The 18,246-nt window shown below is 35.9% G+C and overlaps 1 protein-coding gene across 1 annotated transcript in view; it reads left to right on the top strand.

The window, feature by feature from the left end:
- SCAMP1 (secretory carrier membrane protein 1) overlaps positions 1-18,246 on the top strand; it is a 100,417-nt gene that overhangs the window by 63,527 nt on the left and 18,644 nt on the right. Inside the window, exon 7 of the mRNA XM_082835234.1 lies at positions 15,419-15,520. Coding sequence (XP_082691360.1) covers positions 15,419-15,520 — 102 coding nt within the window. The remainder of the gene's footprint in view (positions 1-15,418; positions 15,521-18,246) is intronic.

Genomic DNA, 18,246 nt, shown 5'->3' with positions numbered 1-18,246 from the left:
CTGAGGTATAACTGAAAAAATTGTAATATATATAAGGTATACAACATGGTGCTTTGATATTCATACACATTGTGAGAGCCTTACCACAATTGAGTTAACACATCCATCACCTCACATATTTACCTTTTCTTTCCTTACAATGTACTCTTCTAGCAAATTTCAGTGATAGAATACAGTATTATCAACTATAGTCACTAGGTTCTACATTAGATTCTTAGACCTTATTCATCTTAAAAGTTTGTATCCTTTTACCAACTTCTCCCCATTTACTCCAGTCCCTGGTAATCACCATTCTACTCTGTGTTTCTATGAGTTCTACTTTGTTTTAAAAAAATTCTGCATATAAGTGATACCATGAACTATTTATCTTTCTCTGTCTGGCTTACTTCACTTAGTTTAGTAAGGTTCATTCATGTTGTTGGAAATGGCAGGATTTCCTTCTTTTTTAAGGCTGAATAATATTCCATTTAATTTATATACACACTATATATGTATACACACACACACTACACTTCCTTTATCCATTCTTGCATCAGTGGACACTTAGGTTGTTTCCATACCTTGGCTGTTATGAACAATGCTGCAATGAAAATGGGATTAAAAATATCTCTTCCAGATAATGATTTCATTTCCTTCAGATAAATACCCAGAAATGGAATTGCTGGATCATATGGTAGTTCTATTTTTAACTTTTTGAAGAACCTCCATACCCTTTTCCACAGTGGCTGCACCAGTTTACATTTCCATGAAGTGCTCAGGCGTTCCCTTTTCTCGTCTTCCTCACCAACACTTCTTATTTCTTGTCTTTTTGATAGTAGCCATTCTAACAGACATGAGATGATATCTCATTGTGGTTTTGATTTGCTTTTATCTGATGATTAGCGATGTTAAGCATCTTTTTGTGTATCTGTTGGCCATCTGTGTGTCTTCGTTTGAGAAATATCTATTCAGATTTTCTGCCCACTTTTTAATTGGATTGTTAGGGGTTTTTTTGGTATTGAGTTGTATGAGATTTTTAATATATTTTGGATATTAACCCCTTATTATTATATGATTTGCAAATATTTTCTCCCATTTGGTAGATTTCATTTTGTTGACGATTTCTTGTGCTGTACAGAACTTTTTTTTTCAAGATTTTTTTTAAAGGTCAGGTCTTTTATTTACTTATTTTTGGCTGCGTTGCTGTGCGCGGGCTCTCTAGTTGAGGTGAGCGGGGGCTACTCTTCGTTTGCAGTGTGTGAGCTTCTCATTGCGGTGACTTCTCTTGTTGAGTAGCATGGGCTCTAGGTGCACGGGCTTCAGTAGTTGTGGCACGTGGGCTCAGTAGTTGTAGCTCGCAGGCTCTAGAGTGCAGGCTCAGTAGGTGTGGCGCACGGGCTTAGTTGCTCCATGGTATGTGGGATCTCCCTGGACCAGGGATCGAACCTGTGTTCCCTGTATTGGCAGGCAGATTCTTAACCACTGCCTCACCAGGGAAGTCCTGAGAAGCTTTTTTATTTGATGTAGTTCTACTTGTTGATTTTTGCTTTTGGTGTCAAGTCCAAGAAATCATTGCCAAGAGTGATGTTAAGGAGCTTACCACCTATGTTTTCTTCTAGGAGTTTTATCGTTTCAGGTCTTTTGGTCATGTTTTTAATCCATTTTGAGTTAATTTTTGTGTATGGTTTAAAATAGTGGTCCAGTTTCATTCTTTTGTATGTGGTTGTCCAGTTTTCCCAGCACCATTTATGGAAGAGACTGTCCTTTCCCCCATTTGATATTCTTGGCTCCTTTGTAGAATGTTAATTAACCATATATGTGTGGGTTTATTTCTGGGCTCTCTATTCTGTTCCATTGATCTATGTGTGTGTCTTTGTGCCGGTACCATACTGTTTTGATTACTATAGCTTTGAAATATAGTTTGAAGTCAGGGAGCATGATTCCTCCAGCTTTGTTCTTCTTTCTCAAAGTTGCTTTGGCTACTCAGGATCTATTTAAGTTTCATACAAGTTTTATAATTGTTTGTTCTATTTCTGTGAATCTGAAAAATGCTATTGATATTTTGTTAGGAATTGCATTGAGTCTGTAGATTGCCTTGGGTAGTATGGTCATTTTACAATACTAATTCTTCCAATCCGTGAGTGTGGAATATCTTTCCATTTATTTATGTCTTCAGTTTGTTTCATCAGTGTCTTATAGTTTTCACTGTGTAGGTCTTTTACCTCCTTGGCTAAATTTTTTCCTAGGCATTTTATTATTATTATTTTTTGGTGCAATTGTAAATGAGATTTTTTTCTTAATTTCTCTTTCTATTCATTTTTTGTGTATAGAAACACAACAGATATTTGTATATTGATTTTGTGCCCTCTAACTTTACTGAATTTGTTTATTGGTCCTAACAGTCTTTTGGTGGAGACTTTAGGGTTTTCTATGTAAATATCATGTCATCTGCAAATAGTGACTATTTCACTTCTGCCTTTCTGATTTGGATTTTTTTTTTCCTTGCCTAATTGCTCTGGGTAGAACTTGCAATACTATGTAGAATAAAAGTGGTGAGAGAGGGCATCCCTGTCTTATTCATGATCTTAGAGGAAAAGCTTTTAGCTTCTCACCATTGAGTATGATGTTAGCTGTGGGCTTGTCATATATGACCATTATTATGTTGAGGTATGTTCCCTGTATATCCTCTTTGTTAAGAGTTTTTATCATAAATCAATGTTGAATTTTTGCAAATGCTTTTTATGCATCTGTTGAGATCATATGATACTCATCCTTCATTTATTTTGTTAATGTGGTGTATCATATTGATTGATTTGTGGATGTGGAACCATCCTTGCATCCGTAGAATAAATCTCACTTAATTGTGTTTTATGATCCATTTCATGTGTTGTTGAATTTGGCTTGCTAACACTTTATTGAAGGTTTTTGCCTCTATGTTCATTAGGAACAATGGCTTGTAATTTTCTTTTTTTGTAGTGTACTTGTCTGGTTTTGGCATCAGGGTAATGCTGGCCTTGTAAAATGAGTTTAGAAGTGTTCCCTCCTCTTCTGTGTTTTTTGAAAGAGTTTAAGAAAGATTGTTATTAATTCTTCTTTAAATGTTCGGTAGAATTCACCAATGAAGCCATGTGGTCTTGGACTTTTGTTTTTGGGAGGTTTTGGTTACCGATTCAATCTCCTTACTAGTAATCGATCTGTTTAGATTTTCTGTTTCCTCATGATTCAGACTTGGCAGGTTGTATGTTTCTAGGAATTTATCCCAGTATAAACTCATGTATTAAATTCTTAATTTCAGTAGTTTCTTTCACTTTTGCCATGTGTACTTGAACATTTTTTAAAGGTTTTATTCTCTTACGCAATTTTGTTAATGTCTTTGTGTGCATACTTCAGTATCTAGAATACTCTGTGAATTTGTTTTGTATTGTCCATATTTTACTCTTGGTATTTAATCATATGGTGCATCTCTTGGTATACTTAACAAGATTTGATTGAATCTGGATATGGTGAGTAAAGAATTGTGGAGGATTCTGATGATGTTCAGTTGTTTCAGAGCAAGTTCACCTTTGCCATGCTTGTCAGCTAGAGTATAAGGGGCTAAGCTGAGTTAAGGCTGAGTTGCAGTTTTGTTTAATTTCTGTCTATGTTTGGTTCTGCCCTAGTCATAGAGGTTAACCCTCTAGGTTTTTAATTGAGAACCTGATATGTTCACTTGGGCTCCTCCCTCAGCAAGTCCTGGACTCACACAGTATAGTCCTGTGATCCCTAGAGGGGAGAAGGGAGGGAGGACAGCATCCTTTTAGAGGGTCCATGACATGAAAACTATTTCATAATAACATTAAGATGTTGTTCTCTTAAGTATACAGTGGAGTTTTCCAGAGGCTTACATGACTTGCAAAGAGTTTGAATGTAGAAACAGAAAAGAGAATGCAGCTATCTTCTATTAAACCAGACATTAAAGATGTTTGCAAAAATATAAACTAATGCTACTCTTTTTGCTGTTTTTTTTCAGTTTTCATGAAAATGTTATTTTATTGTAAGCAATTTATTATCTAAAAAATTAGTTGAATGCTTTAAATATTTCTCAATTTTAGTTTCTCATTTTGTAAAGCAAGAGCTACAACCCACATAAGCAAATGTTCTTTGAGATGCTCAAAAATAAAGAGGTCCTGAGACCAGAAGTTTCAGAATTGCTGTCTAATCCTTTTCCCATTAGGGGACACTGCAGAAAAGTCTCCTCTGCTTTCAGAGGCTCTGCTTATCTCTTTAGCTTCTGTATTTGGTACATGCCTTGAGAGAAAAGTTGGCTGCATGTTTGGGCCAGTTTTATGCTTCTCACTTCTCATTTCTCATCAGTATTTTGTTACAGTGCATCCTTAGTTTTGTGTCGCGAGTGCTGTGAATCTGCCAAATCTCAGTTGGTTTGTCTGTTCCCTGGAAGCAGCGCTCTCTGCAGGCAGAATCTGAATTTTCAACTTATTATCTTGCATTCAGGAAAAATGAATTGAGGCCGTAGAAAGTCAGCTTACATTTCTGTAGTTCTCTTCCACTCCAGAATCATGATCTCTCTATTCCTGGTGCTTCAGCAGATTTTTTTTTTTTCCCATTTTATCCTACTGTTCTAGTTGCTCTTGGCAGGGATGCGTTTGACACCAGCTTTTCTGTCATATTAAGAACTGTAAAAAAATTAATTTATTTGGTGCTTAGCATTTCCATCTCTGCTTACATTGCTAATTGTTCTTGCATACTGTCTAGTTTATCCATTAGAACCTGTAGCATATTAATCATAGTTGTACATTCCTGATCTGGTAATTCCAACATCCTAGTCATATCTGACTGTGGTTCTGACGCTTGCTCTATCTCTTCAAACTGTTTTTTGCATTTTAGTATGTCTTGTAATTTTTACTTGATAGCTGGACTTGATGTACTAGGTAAAAGGAACTGCTGTAAATAGACGTTTAGTAATGTGATGGTAAGGTGTGGGGCAGGGGAAGCGTTCTGTAGGCCTGTGATTAGGTCTCAGTCTTTCAGTTAGCTTGAGCCTCTGGACTGTGAACTGCACCAGTGCTTCTCAGTCCTTCCTTCTCCTCAGGAGGGACAGGCTGGCCTACAGTGGGCTGGAGTTCGGTATTTGTTTCCTCATGTAGGTTAGGCTGTAATAAAACCGCAGCAGGTTGGGCTCTGGTTAATGAGTTTCTCCTGAGGGCAGTCCTTGTTAAGAACAGGGTGCTCTAGAGTATTTGCAGATGGTTCCGCTTCCCCACCTCCTCCCGGAAGCATGAGGGGATTTTTTTCTCTAAAGAATTCACTCTGAGAACCAGATTGAGCTGTTGTTGGTAAAATTCACAAATGTGTGGGATTCCCCATATGACTAGGTCTCCCTGGAGTTTTTAACTCTTCAGAGTCGTCCACTCTGAGCCTCTTGTCAATTACAGTTCAGAATTCCTCCCCTGGCAATGGTTGCTGCAGAGGTTTCTGCTTATGGGTTTTTGCTCTAATAACTTTTGATTCTCTGTATTCATCTATCTGTCTCCCAGTTTTGGGGTTGCAGTTTGCCCTCTGGCTTCACTTCTCTTTCAGACCTAAGAAGAGTTGTTGACTTTTCAGTTTGTTTAGCTTTTTACTTGTAGTTAGGATGGTTTGCTACTTCTAAGCTTCTTCCAGGTATACTTTTTCTTTTTTAAGATTTATTATTTATTTATTTTATTTTTGGCTGCGTTGGGTCTCTTAGTTGCGGCATGCAGGATCTTTCATTGTGGTGCGCAGGCTCATCATTGCATTGCGCAGGCTTCTCTCTAGTTGTGGTGTGCGGGCTCCAGAGCGCATGGGCTCTGTAGTTTGTGGCATGCAGGCTCTCTAGCTGAGGCGTGCAAGCTCAGTAGTTGTGGCGCGCGGGCTTAGTTTTCCCGTGGCATTGTGGGATCTTAGTTCCCTGACCAGGGATCGAACCTGCATCCCCTGCATTATAAGGTATATTCTTTACCACTGGACCACCAGGGAAGTCCCTCAGGTATACTTTTTAAAAGTAAGCTATCTCTGGACAGTAGACAGTATATTTTTGGTCCTGTTTCTTTAGAACATACTTAATATCTGTTGGGATATTGCACCTTTTATGTTGGAATATTTTGCTAATTGAAATTAAAAATTAAATATAATTGAACTATAACACTATTTTAACATCTTGAAAAGTGTTATAATCGTGTATGAACGAGAAAGTCAATCAAATTTTTTCTGTAAAAAGATACTTTATATTTGATTTTAAGTGTAAAAACATCCAAAGCTCAGGAATTGATATTAGTTCATTTTTATGTTGTTTAAATAGTCTTTCAAGTTAGTTTAATGTACGTTAAAATACTGCCTTTTGTAATTAACTTGACTCTTTTTCATCCTGTTTGTATAACCAGAAAAAGAGAATTTTTCTTTTTTGATTCCAAAGTGAAGTCTCATATTAAATTTATCTTAAGGAAGGGTAATATTCTTTCTATACCTGCAAGAGGAACCTACTGCTTAGTTTCTTACATGTGTATATAAATATATAGTGCTTTAGAGTCTACAAGTCTTGTTCAGTACTTTATATTGTTTAATGTTTAGAATCTTTCTAGTGGATCATTAGTTGCTGAGATTTTCACCTAGGCCTTCAGACTGGAAATTTAGGGCTCCTGTTTTCCTTTCTACTTTATTATGTTTACATTATTATTTAATTTTCAGAGAATCTAGGTAACTCAGTGATCTCTGTTCAGTGGGGTAATTAATCTTAGAATACAGTTGAACCTTGAACAAATGGGTTTGAACTGCTTGGGTCCACTTATACGTGGATTTTATTCAATAAATACTACTACAGTACTACATGGTCCATAGTTGGTTGAATATGTGGATATGGAACCTTGGATACAGAGGGCTGACTGTAAAGTTCTATACAGATTTTCGACTGGGATGGGGGTGGGGTCCGTACCTAACCCGTTGTTCAAAGGTCGGCTATATTTACTGGCAATGTTTATTTTTTGAATGGTTCTTTAACCACAGTAGTTAAGAGCTTACTATTCATTACAAAGTTCTGTACCAGCTGGGTGTTGAGAGTGAGGAGAAGGAAAATGGTCTGTTAATTTATATGTGGCTTATTTTATAGTAGTTTTTCTAGTGTGATGAAAGGACCCTTGATATTCTCCTTTCAGAGAGCTTAAGGTTCTCCCTTTTCTAACTGTATATCTGTGTAAAGCTGATTTTCTTAATTTTCAACCATAATAATATAGAATAGATTGAGGGTAGAAGCTGATATGAAAATCCATAGAGAATGTAGCAGTGCTGGGGATTTAAAAACTCTGAAACTGACACCTCCTTCTGTGTACACTTGAAAGAATGTGTATTCTGCTTTGGTTGGATGAAATGTTCTGTTAATATCAGTGTGGTCAAAATGGTTGATAGTGTTGTTCAGGTCTTCTGTATTCATACTGATTTTTGTCTGCTTGTTTTGTCAGTTCCTGAGAATTGACAAAATGTTGAAATTTCCAACTTTAATTATGGATTTTTCTCTTCTTTTAGTTTTATCTTCATGGACAGTCTTGTTAAGTAGATATATATTTATGATATGTTTTCTTTGTGCTTTGAATTCTTTATCATTATGTAGTTTCCCTCATTATCCCTGGTATAATAATCCTTTTTTGTCATCTATTTTATCTAATATTATGACAACTATTCCAGCTTTCTTTTAATTTATGTTTGCATATTATATCTTTTTCTGTTCTTTTACCTTTAACCTACTAATGTTTTTATATTTATAGTGACTTTTTTTGGTAGGCAGTCTTTATTTGGGTCTTGCTTTTGCATCCAAGTTGGCAGTCTATTTATATTAATTGTGCGTTTATGCCATTTACATTTATTGATCTGATTAGATTAGAATCTGTCTTTTTACAAACTATTTTCTATTAGTTTGTTGTTTCTTTTTTATTCCAACTGTTGTTTCTTTTTTATTCCTTTTTGTCTTCTTCTGGATCAATTGAGTATTTGTAAATAATTTTATGTTCTCCTGTGTCTTCATTATTTCTACCTCTTATCAAAATCTTTTTTAGTGATGCCTGAGTTTTTATAGTATACATTTTTAATTAGTCTTGGTCTATGTCCAAATTATAATATTCCTATTCATGTGTACTGTAAGGACCTCCCAAAAGATTACTCCCATTTTCTTCCCCAATTCTTTGTGCTATTTTTGTTAGGTATTTTATTTTTACATACACTAGAAATACACAATGCATTGCAATTACTTTTGCTTCAGACAGTTGTCTCTTATAAAAATTAAAAATAGAGAGAAATGAATTTTATAATGGACTTCATTAAAGCCATTTCAGCACTTTTCATTTTCTTGTTTAGACCCATGTTTCTGTCTCATATCATAATTGTTTTGCCAAAAGAATTTTGTTAAATATTTCTTTTAGTACAAGTCTGCTGGTAACCAGTCCTTTAGTTTTTCATTTTTATTTATTTATTTTTTATTTTTTTATTTTTGCCGTACGCAGGCCTCTCACTGTTGTGGCCACTCCCGTTGCGGAGCACAGGCTCCGGATGCGCAGGCTCAGTGGCCATGGCTCATGGGCCCAGCCGTTCCGTGGCATGTGGGATCTTCCCGGACCGGGGCACGAACCCATGTCCCCTGCATCGGCAGGCGGACTCTAAGCCACTGTGCCGCCAGGGAGGCCCTAGTTTTTCATTTTTGAAAGATATTTTTACTGGGTATAAAATTCTGAGTTCAGTTTTTTTTTTTTTCTTCCCGTATTTTGAACACATCACTTTGATGTATTCTGGCTTGCAGAGCTTTTGATGAGATGTCTGTTATAATTCTTGTTCTCTTTTTAAAGTGTTTTTTCTCTTTCTGCCTTCAAGATTTTTTCCTTATTTCTGATTTTGGGCATTTTGATTATGATGTGCATGTTTGTGTGTTCATTTGTGTGTGTTTTGGTGTGTATCTTTAGTGTTCTCTAATTTTCTTGGATTTGTCATTTGGAGTATTTAGTTAATTTTGGAAAATTCTCAGTCATTATCTGTTCAGGTAATTCTTCTGCCACTTCTTTTTTTTTTCTGGAATTCCTGTTATAAGTGTGTCAGACTGCTTGATATTGTCCTTCAGCTCTTAGATGCTCTGTTCTTGTTTTGTCCACTCTTTTTTAATCCTTGCATTTCAGTTTGTATAGTTTCTATCTTCAAGTTCACCCTCAGCTGTATTGAGTGTATTGATGAGCTTGTCCAAGGTATTCTTCATGCCTATTACCATGGTTTTCATTTCTACCATAGTCATTTGGTTATTTTCTATAGCTTACTTATATGCTGAGAGTCCTCTTCATTCATGATATCTACCTTTTTGACTGGAGTCTTGAACATATTAATCATAGTTATTTTAAATTTCTTATTTAAAATAAGAGTGCTAGATACCTCAAAACTCAAGCTGTATTATTGCTCAGTATTCTTTGTTGACAGAAGTGTCTTAGAGGCATATTTGTAGGAAAAAAATATATGTCCTTAAGTTTTCTCTTTGACAAGAGTCTTGTGTAATATGATGAAAACAGTTTAATTGTGACCTAGAGTCTAACCAATGTTGACTTCTATTTTGCTTTAAATTAATTAGTTTTGCTGTTCAAAGGTAATTTGAAAATGGTTGGCTATTGGCTGAGTTTAGCTGTTTAATGCTTTCTAAATTGAATGGCAATTCAACTTTGAGATTTTAGTTGTCACTCAAGAAAATCTTTGACTAATCAAGTAAAAGTTTTAGTAAATTTTGGTCCTTATTTTCTTATTAGCTGCAAAATACTATTCTGTCTATTGTATCCTTCCTGACTTTTTCTAAAAGGAAGTATTTTAAAGAACCTAAATTATTACAAATGAAAAAAATTATAATCTTCTCATATAAGAAAGACTCAGCATTTGGGATTAATTTAATGTAGATAGTGGTATTCTATTGATTGATGATTAGCTTTCTTGGACAAGATGGAATTAAAATAATATCCTAGAGATAGTTTTGTCACATGGTTAAAAACATCAGGATACACAGACAGGTCTCAGCATTTCTGTTACTAGCTCTGTTTTTGGATCATTTAACCTCTCTAAATCTGTTTATTCATCAGTAAAATGGAGTCAATATTAGTGTCTACCTCATGGGGGTAATGTAAGCATTAAATGGGTAATGCATGTGTTTGCCATGGTTCCTGGCACGTAATGTTGAACAAATGTTCGCTGATATTGCAAAATAGGGAGTCAGTTAAGTATAGAAGATCCAAAGCTTGAACCCAGGTTGTGGACTAGGTTTAAAATTGTCCAAGTTTAAAATTTCATTACATACAAACTTTTTATTATGCCCCCTGCTTTTAGCAGAACACAGATGGAAAGAAGACAAAGTCTAGGGTCCCTTCCATCCCAGTTCTATGCATTTTAGTTTAGGCTAGTGAGTGTTCTTAATAGATTTTATTATATCACAGACTCCACTGTGAATCTGAAATTTGTGACTCCTCTTCCTAAAAAGATACAGACATGCAAAGTATTATGCACAATTTGGGTGGGTTTGTGGTGCTGCCTTTTAAAGCCTACTTATGGAACCCTGTTCTTGGAGAAAGAATTGATTTTGGCACAAAAGCATTACGGGGAGAATGAGGTTGGTTTAGATAGCCTTACATCTCAAAGTGACTAAGACAAGGAAAGCAGCTGTATTTCTTAGGTTCCTTTTTATTCTATTGCCTTTACATCATCTTCATCATCAGGAATTTCATGTATTACTTGATTCTGGTAGTAGTGAAGTTACCAACCATGTCCCAGAAATTTTCAAGATTTTATCAGAAGCTAAATGTCACTTCTGTAAGCAGAATATTACTTCTGTGAGCAAAATTGTTTGCAGTGCAGTACTGTACTGGTGTAAGAGAGGTACCAACAAGTAACATTTATTGATTGTTTTCTATGTGCCTGTACATCCCCCGCTAAGCACTTTACATGTATTATTTCATCCATATAAAGGTAGATTCCACTGTTGTTCTTATTTTGCAAATAGAAAATCTCAGATTTAGGTCTAAATTTTCTTTGAAGTTACACAACTTTAACTGGAAGAGTCTGGATTCAAACTCAAATCTTTCTCTAAAGCTACATGCTGTTAACTACTATGCTGAGTTACCAAAGGTAAAATGTTTAGTACTTTAGTTACGTTGTACCTATTTATTGTGGTTAAATGTAAAATTTCTGTTCTCCCTTTTAAAATAATGAAACACTTTGTCTTCCCTGATTCCTCAAACTGTAGTTGTGATTAATCTCTGTTATTGATATGTAATGTGAAGTAAAAGATTTATGTGATCTTAATACAGTTTTTCTGAGATTTTTAATAATAATTTAGGGAAGGACATTTTTATGAAAGGTGTACTATAACTTGTCAGTATGTTATTTGAAGACAATTAAACCAAAACAACTGGCTTATTTGAGATTAAGTTTTCCAATAGGCTTTGATCTGGAAGAGCCAGGATGGCAAGCAATAGGAAGCTTTTATTATTTAGTTATCTATTCTGATGAAGAAATTGGTTACATAGTTGGATCTATTATGAATAAATATTCAAAATACCACAAGTACTTCACTGTAAACTGAGGCGGATTACAAGTTAAAACTACTTAGATTAAATCAATTGATAGTGTTTTTCTAACTGTAGTTCTACTCTTTCTTCTTTGGGTTAAAATGGCTCTGTACAAGCTGGGTTGTTTCAACAGTCGGCTTCATAACCTCTTTGTGTATACAAGACCCATCGCCTTTGCTTTGGGATGCCAATAGACATTGTCTACACCCGCAGTGATGTTTTTTCTTCTGGACCTTTTCTGATTCTGGCTCTGGTACAGCCCTACACTTTTGAGGGGTGGGGAGTGGTTATCTGGCCCTGTAAGAGCTTCGCAGCCTTACCTGGCTCTTAAAGCAACTCAAATGAACTTGAAATTCATGTGATGATTGTATTGTTTAAGTTTACACTTTACAGAGTTTTCTACTATTTAGTATACGGGAAGTTAGTTATACTTAATGTGCTTTCTAGCACTACGACTACCTCAGGTTTTTGCATATGTCTTTAATAAATTTTAGGCTTTCGGCAGGGAATTGCAACCTGGTATTGTAAAATCGTTTTCACAGGGGAGTCAGATTCACTTTTTTATATTGTTTTGATGTGAAGAACTATATTTTCAGTGACTGCTCGTATAGTTAAAGTAACCTTTTAAAAATTTGAATTTGATTTTACATTTGTAATAATTTGGACAGATTAGATAGAGGAAGATTTGTGCACTCTTGTAAGAGTCCAGATAGTTGAGTAAGTGCTGGCACATGGAGTTTAAATCTCAGAGAAAGTTGAAATATTTTTAAAATAATCATTTATATTAGCATGGTAAATGTACACAAAATGAATTTTACTGTCTCCTTGTCCAGAAACAGGAAAGTTGGTTGATAAAATGAGGCAAACCCAGTCTATCGAGAAAGATATTTAGCCTCCTTCAATAGTAAAAGTAGAAAAAATGAGTTTTAAGGACTCCGAGGTTTCCATTTCATCAACTTAGTATGCTAGCTGTGCTTTTATAGGTACTAACTGTACCTATAAAAGAGGAAGGCGAACCAATTTTTACATTCCTCCATTTGTATTTGAGAGCAATGTTTTAGAGGTAGTTCCTTTTTAGTAGGACAGCTTAAGTTTTAAAACATATTCTGTACCTTGTAATAGATTTCTTAGAGGTTGTTATTAGGCAGTTTCAGCTTCTAGACTATATCTGTGAGCTTGGAACTAAGTAGAAAGATCCCTCTTCGGTAACTGAAATAGCTGTTATGAAGCCTTTAGAATTAGTCTATTTATGAAGCCCTTATTCAGAGAATATATTACATATATAATTTTAACCATTCTGATATTCTGGTTTCTTGGTACATAGATAATAAAGCAAGATAATAATCAACAAGAAAAAAGAAAATATCTATGAGCCATGCTCACATAAACAAATGATAGATAAATGAAGTGGAAGGGACAAATCTTCTCTAATGAAGACTTCCAAAAATGTGTTTTGGGGTTGGAATAGTCACTGGGATGAACAGGAATGGAGTAAACTTAGGACATTTGAAAATCTTGCCAAACAAATCAAATTCAACAGTATGTTTAAAGATACTGTGTCATGATCAAGTGGGTGCAGCTTATTCTTGGAATTCAAGGTTGGTTTAATATTAGAAAATTAGTGATTGTAATTCACCATATTACAAACTAAAATAGAAAAACCATATGATCATCTTAATTGATGCAGAAAAAGCATCTGACAAAATCTAACAACAATCACTTTCATGATAAAAACACTCAATAAACTGGGAATAAAAGGTAACTTTCTCAACTTGATGAAGGGTATCTATGAAAAACTGTAACAGCTAACATCATACTTAATGAAAGACTGAAAGGGGTTTTTGCTTAAGATCAAGGACAAGATAAGGATGTTCATTCTCACCACTTATATTCAAATTGAAATGGAAGTTCTAGCCAGTATAAACAGGCTGGAAAACCAAGTAAGAGGCATCAAATTAGAAAGGAAAAAGTAAAACTGTCTTTATTCACAGATTACATAATCATCTATGCAGAAAATATAAATGGAGAGATATACCTTGTTAATGGATTGGAAGACTCAACATTATGATGATGTGAATTCTCTCAAAATGGATCTATAGACGCGATGCAATCCCAATAAAAATCCCTGCATGTTGTTTTATAGAAATGAACAAGGTGATTCTAAAATGTGTATAGAAATGTAATAGTCTAGAATAGCCAAAACAACTTCGAAAAAGGACAACAAAGTTGGAAGATTAACACTACAAATTTGAAGACTTATTAGAAAACCCAGGTAATCGTATTGACATAAACGTTGACATATAGAACAATGAGACAGAATAGAGTGTCCAGAAATAAATGCACCCATATATAGATTACTGATTTTTTAGAAAGGTACAAAGGTAATGCAGTATAGAAGGGACAGTCTTTTTAAGAAATTATACTGGAATAATTGCATATCTGTATGCAAAAAAGAACTTTAATCCATACCTCATACTATATTTTAAAAATTAACTAAAAAAGGGACATAGACTTAAATGTAAAACCAAAAAAATATAAAACTTCTGGAGAAAGACAAGAAAAAAAAACTGTGTCCTTGTCTTTGGCACAGATTTCTTAGATACAGCAATAAAATCAAGATCTATAAAAGAACAAATTGATAAGTTTTGTCTTTTTATGAACTCCAATTTTTCTTCTTTAAAAGACACTCTTGGGATTTCCCTGGTGGTGCAGTGGTTAAGAATCTGCCTGCCAATGAAGGGGACATGGGTTTGAGCCCTGGTCTGGGAAGATCCCACATGCTGCGGAGCAACTAAGCCCCACGCACCACAACTACTGAGCCTGCGCTCTAGAGCCTGCGTGCCACAACTACTGAAGCCCATGCGCCTAGAGTCCACGCTCCACAACGAGAGAAGCCACTGCAATGAGAAGCCCGTGCACTGCAACGAAGAGTAGCCCCCACTCGCTGCAACTAGAGAAAGCCTGCATGCAGCAATGAAGACCCAACACAGCCAAAAATAAAATTGATTCATTAAAAAAAAATGTTAAACTTGTATCTGTGTGTTCTAGCCATTCCACTTCTAGGTAGTTGGCCAGGAGAAAAAGAAATATATGTTCATATGTAGACATATGCATGAATGTCCATGGCAGCTTTATTTATAGAAGTAAAAAACTAGAAACAATCTAACTGATCATCAACAGGTGAATGAATAAACAAACTGTGGTGGTACTATACAATGGAATACTACTCAGCAATGAAAAAGGATGGACTTTTGTTACATGCAGCAACATGAGTGAATCTGAAAATGTGCTGAATGAAAGAAGGCAGACAAGAAGAAAGTGTAGACTGTATGATCCCATTTAAATAAAACTCTGAAATACAAAACTATAGTGACTGAAAGCAGTGGGTGGGGAGGGAGGGATTAACCAGGAACACAAGGAAAAATTTGGAATATGTTCACTGTTTTGATTAGAGAAGGTTCATAGTTATATACTTATGTCAAACCTTACCGAATTGTATATTTTAAATACTTGCAGTTTATTGTATGTTAATTATAATTCAGTGAAGCTATTTGATAAAAAATGAAAATGAAATAATTTTTCTTTTGCCAAGATGTTTTGTGGTGCAGTTGGAAATTGAAAGGACAAAGTGAGGCTGGAATAATAATAACAACATCGTCTAGTATTTGGATAAACGGTTCACATACGTTATTATGTTATTATTTTAATTTCAAGTCTCAGGTAGTTGCCACTGGATTTTAAAAATATTTTTTAATGTTTGAATGTCAGTCTACAAGTGAATGTAAAGGCATTGAGAACAATGACATTTTCCCCTTTCTTTTTCTCCCTACTCTCTTTCTTTTTAAAAACAGGAGTGACAGTTCATTCAGATTCTTTGTATTCTTTTTCGTCTATATTTGTCAGTTTGCCGTACATGTACTCCAGGCTGCAGGATTTCATAATTGGGGTAACTGGTAAGTCATTTACTTTAATTACTCTAGTTATAATCTGTTCATCTAGTATCTTAATATAATTTTTGGATTCCTAAAAATATTTGACATAGAAAAACCAGATTAGCAAAAGTATACAAACAATAAAAAATGCAATTTAAAAGTTTCCTAAGGAATAACCTTTGAAGGAATTTAAGAAAAGGCTACCTGTTATGTGTAAAGCGCTATTTTAGGTATGCACACATATATTTTCATACACACACAAATGCATGTGTGCCCACATACACACACGTCTTTGAAAAGTGAAGTCACTGCATGCACATATATGGATATATCTTTAAACAAATAGAATCGTTCTTAGTCTGGCAAAATGCTCACTCAGTGGGGGACCCTCAGAAACTGAGACTATTTGGACACAGGTTAGAAGGTCATAGATTTATATCTCTCTTCAGACACTCTGGAGCAAACATTTCCTTGAGTGAAGTGGTGCATAGAAGAGTACCTATGTATAAAATCATCCCTCGCTCTCTTCTTTCTCTTGCAACCATTGCGTACAGTTGAATTTTTATAAGCTAAAAGCATGTGCGAGGCAACTTTGCTGCGCTACGTACATAAACTGAAACGATCATGTAACTAGAGTGTATTTGAAGACTTACATTTAGTATGCTACTACTGAATTAGAGTAGTCACTGAAAGTCAGACAACTGTTGATAGCTTTGCAGATCTAACGGGCATATATACATGCAGAGAATTTATTTGGGTATTTTAAATCAGTTCTAGGAAAGAGTAGCATTCATTATGATTTTAAAAAGTGTTTACTCTTTAGCATTTGAGAGAAAGGAAATGTTTTAAATGTTTAATTTAAAAAATACACTGCTTATGTTAACAGCATTTTTGTATTCTAATGAAACCTAAATAATTTCTTTTGCTTTTTTTTTTTTTTAAAAATAAATTTATTTATTTTTGGCTGCGTTGGGTCTTCATTGCTGTGCACAGGCTTTCTCTAGTTGCGGTGAGCGGGGTCTGCTCTTCATTCCAGTGCATGGGCTTCTCACTGAGGTGGCTTCTCTTGTTCTGGAGCACGGGCTCTAGGCACGTGGGCTTCAGTAGTTGTAGCCCGTGGGCTCAGTAGTTGTGGCTTGCAGGCTCTAGAACGCAGGCTCGGTATTTGTGGCGCACAGGCTTAGTTGCTCCGCGGCATGTGGGATCTTCCCAGACCAGGGCTCTAACCCGTGTCCCCTGCATTGGCAGGTGAATTCTGAACCACTGCGCCACCAGGGAAGCCCTTCTTTTGCTTTTTAGAACAGACTTAGAAAAAAGTGTTAAAATTGAGCACAGCAGCCTGTGAGGTGACTAAATAGCACAGGAATCTGCTAGTGAGGGTGCATACAAGGTGACCTGTTGTAAGATAGACCTCAGGTACTTTAGCAGACTTTAAAAAATTAGACTCTTTATTTTGAGATAATTGTAGAGTCACAGACAGTTATAAGAAATAATGCAGAGAGATCCCTGCATAAAGTATCCTTTATCCAGTTTTCCCCAGTAGTAACATATTGTAAAGCTATGGTATAATACCAAAATCAGGATCTTGATTGATTGATTCAGTGAAGACACAGGACATTCCCATCACCAAAGGATCCTTTATGCTGCCCGTTATAGCCACACTCACTTCCCTCCTTAACCCCAGCAATCACTAATCTGCTTGTCATTTCAAGAATGTTATATAAATGGAATCATGCAGTTTGTACCCTTTAGCTTTTTTCACCAAGCATAATGCTCTGGAGATCTATCCAGGTTGTTGTGTCTCAGTCGTTCATCCCTTTTTATTCCTGAGCAGCATCCATAGTGTGGATGGACCACGGTTTGTTTAACCATCCACCAGTCCGAGGGACCTTGGATTGTTCCTGGTTTGGGGCTATTCTGCTAAAAACGTTCGTGAACAAGTTTTTATGTGAACATGAGTTTTCATTTCTCTGTGATAAATACCCAAGAGAAGAGTGTAATTGTTGGTTCATATGGAAGTTGCATGTTTAGTGTTGTAAAATTTCTATTTATTTATTTTTAGATGATTTATTTATTTATTTTTGGCTGCATACCACAACTTGTGGGATCTTAGTTCCTTGACCAGGGATTGAACCCGGGCCCTTGGCAATGAGAGCCAAGGGAGTCCTAACCACTGGACCTGCTAGGGAATTCCCTGTTCAGTGTTTTTAAAAAACTGACAGTATTTTCCAGAATGGCTGTAATATTTTACAGTCCCAACTACAACATATGGGTGATTCAGCCTCCACATCCTCACCAGCCTCTGGTGTTGTCACTACTTTTTTTTTTAAGCTGTTCTGATAGGTGTGTAATGATATCTCACTGTGGTTTTAATATTTATTTCCTTAATGACTCATGATGTTTTATCTTTTCATGTGCTTATTTGTCATCTGTATATCCTCTTGGTGAAATGTCTCTTCATGTCTTTGCCCATTTTCTATTTTTTTTGGTTGCGCTGGTCTTCATTGCTGCGTGTGGGCTTTTCTCTGTTGCAGCGAGTGGGGGCTACTCTTCGTTGCAGTGCGCGGGCTTCTTATTGTGGTGGTGCCTTCTCTTGTTGTGGAGCACGGGCTCTAGGTGCGCGGGCTTCAGTAGTTGCAGCACGCAGGCTCAGTAGTTGCGACACATGGGCCCCAGAGTGCATAGGCTTCAGTAGTTGTGGTGCGCGGGCTCTAGAGTGCGTGGGCTTCAGTAGTTGTGGCATGTAG

The sequence above is a fragment of the Leucopleurus acutus genome, assembly GCF_964270905.1.
Source record: "Leucopleurus acutus genome assembly, chromosome: 3".
NCBI classification, from domain to species: Eukaryota; Metazoa; Chordata; class Mammalia; order Artiodactyla; family Delphinidae; genus Leucopleurus; species Leucopleurus acutus.
This window is presented reverse-complemented; position numbering and strand designations above follow the sequence as displayed.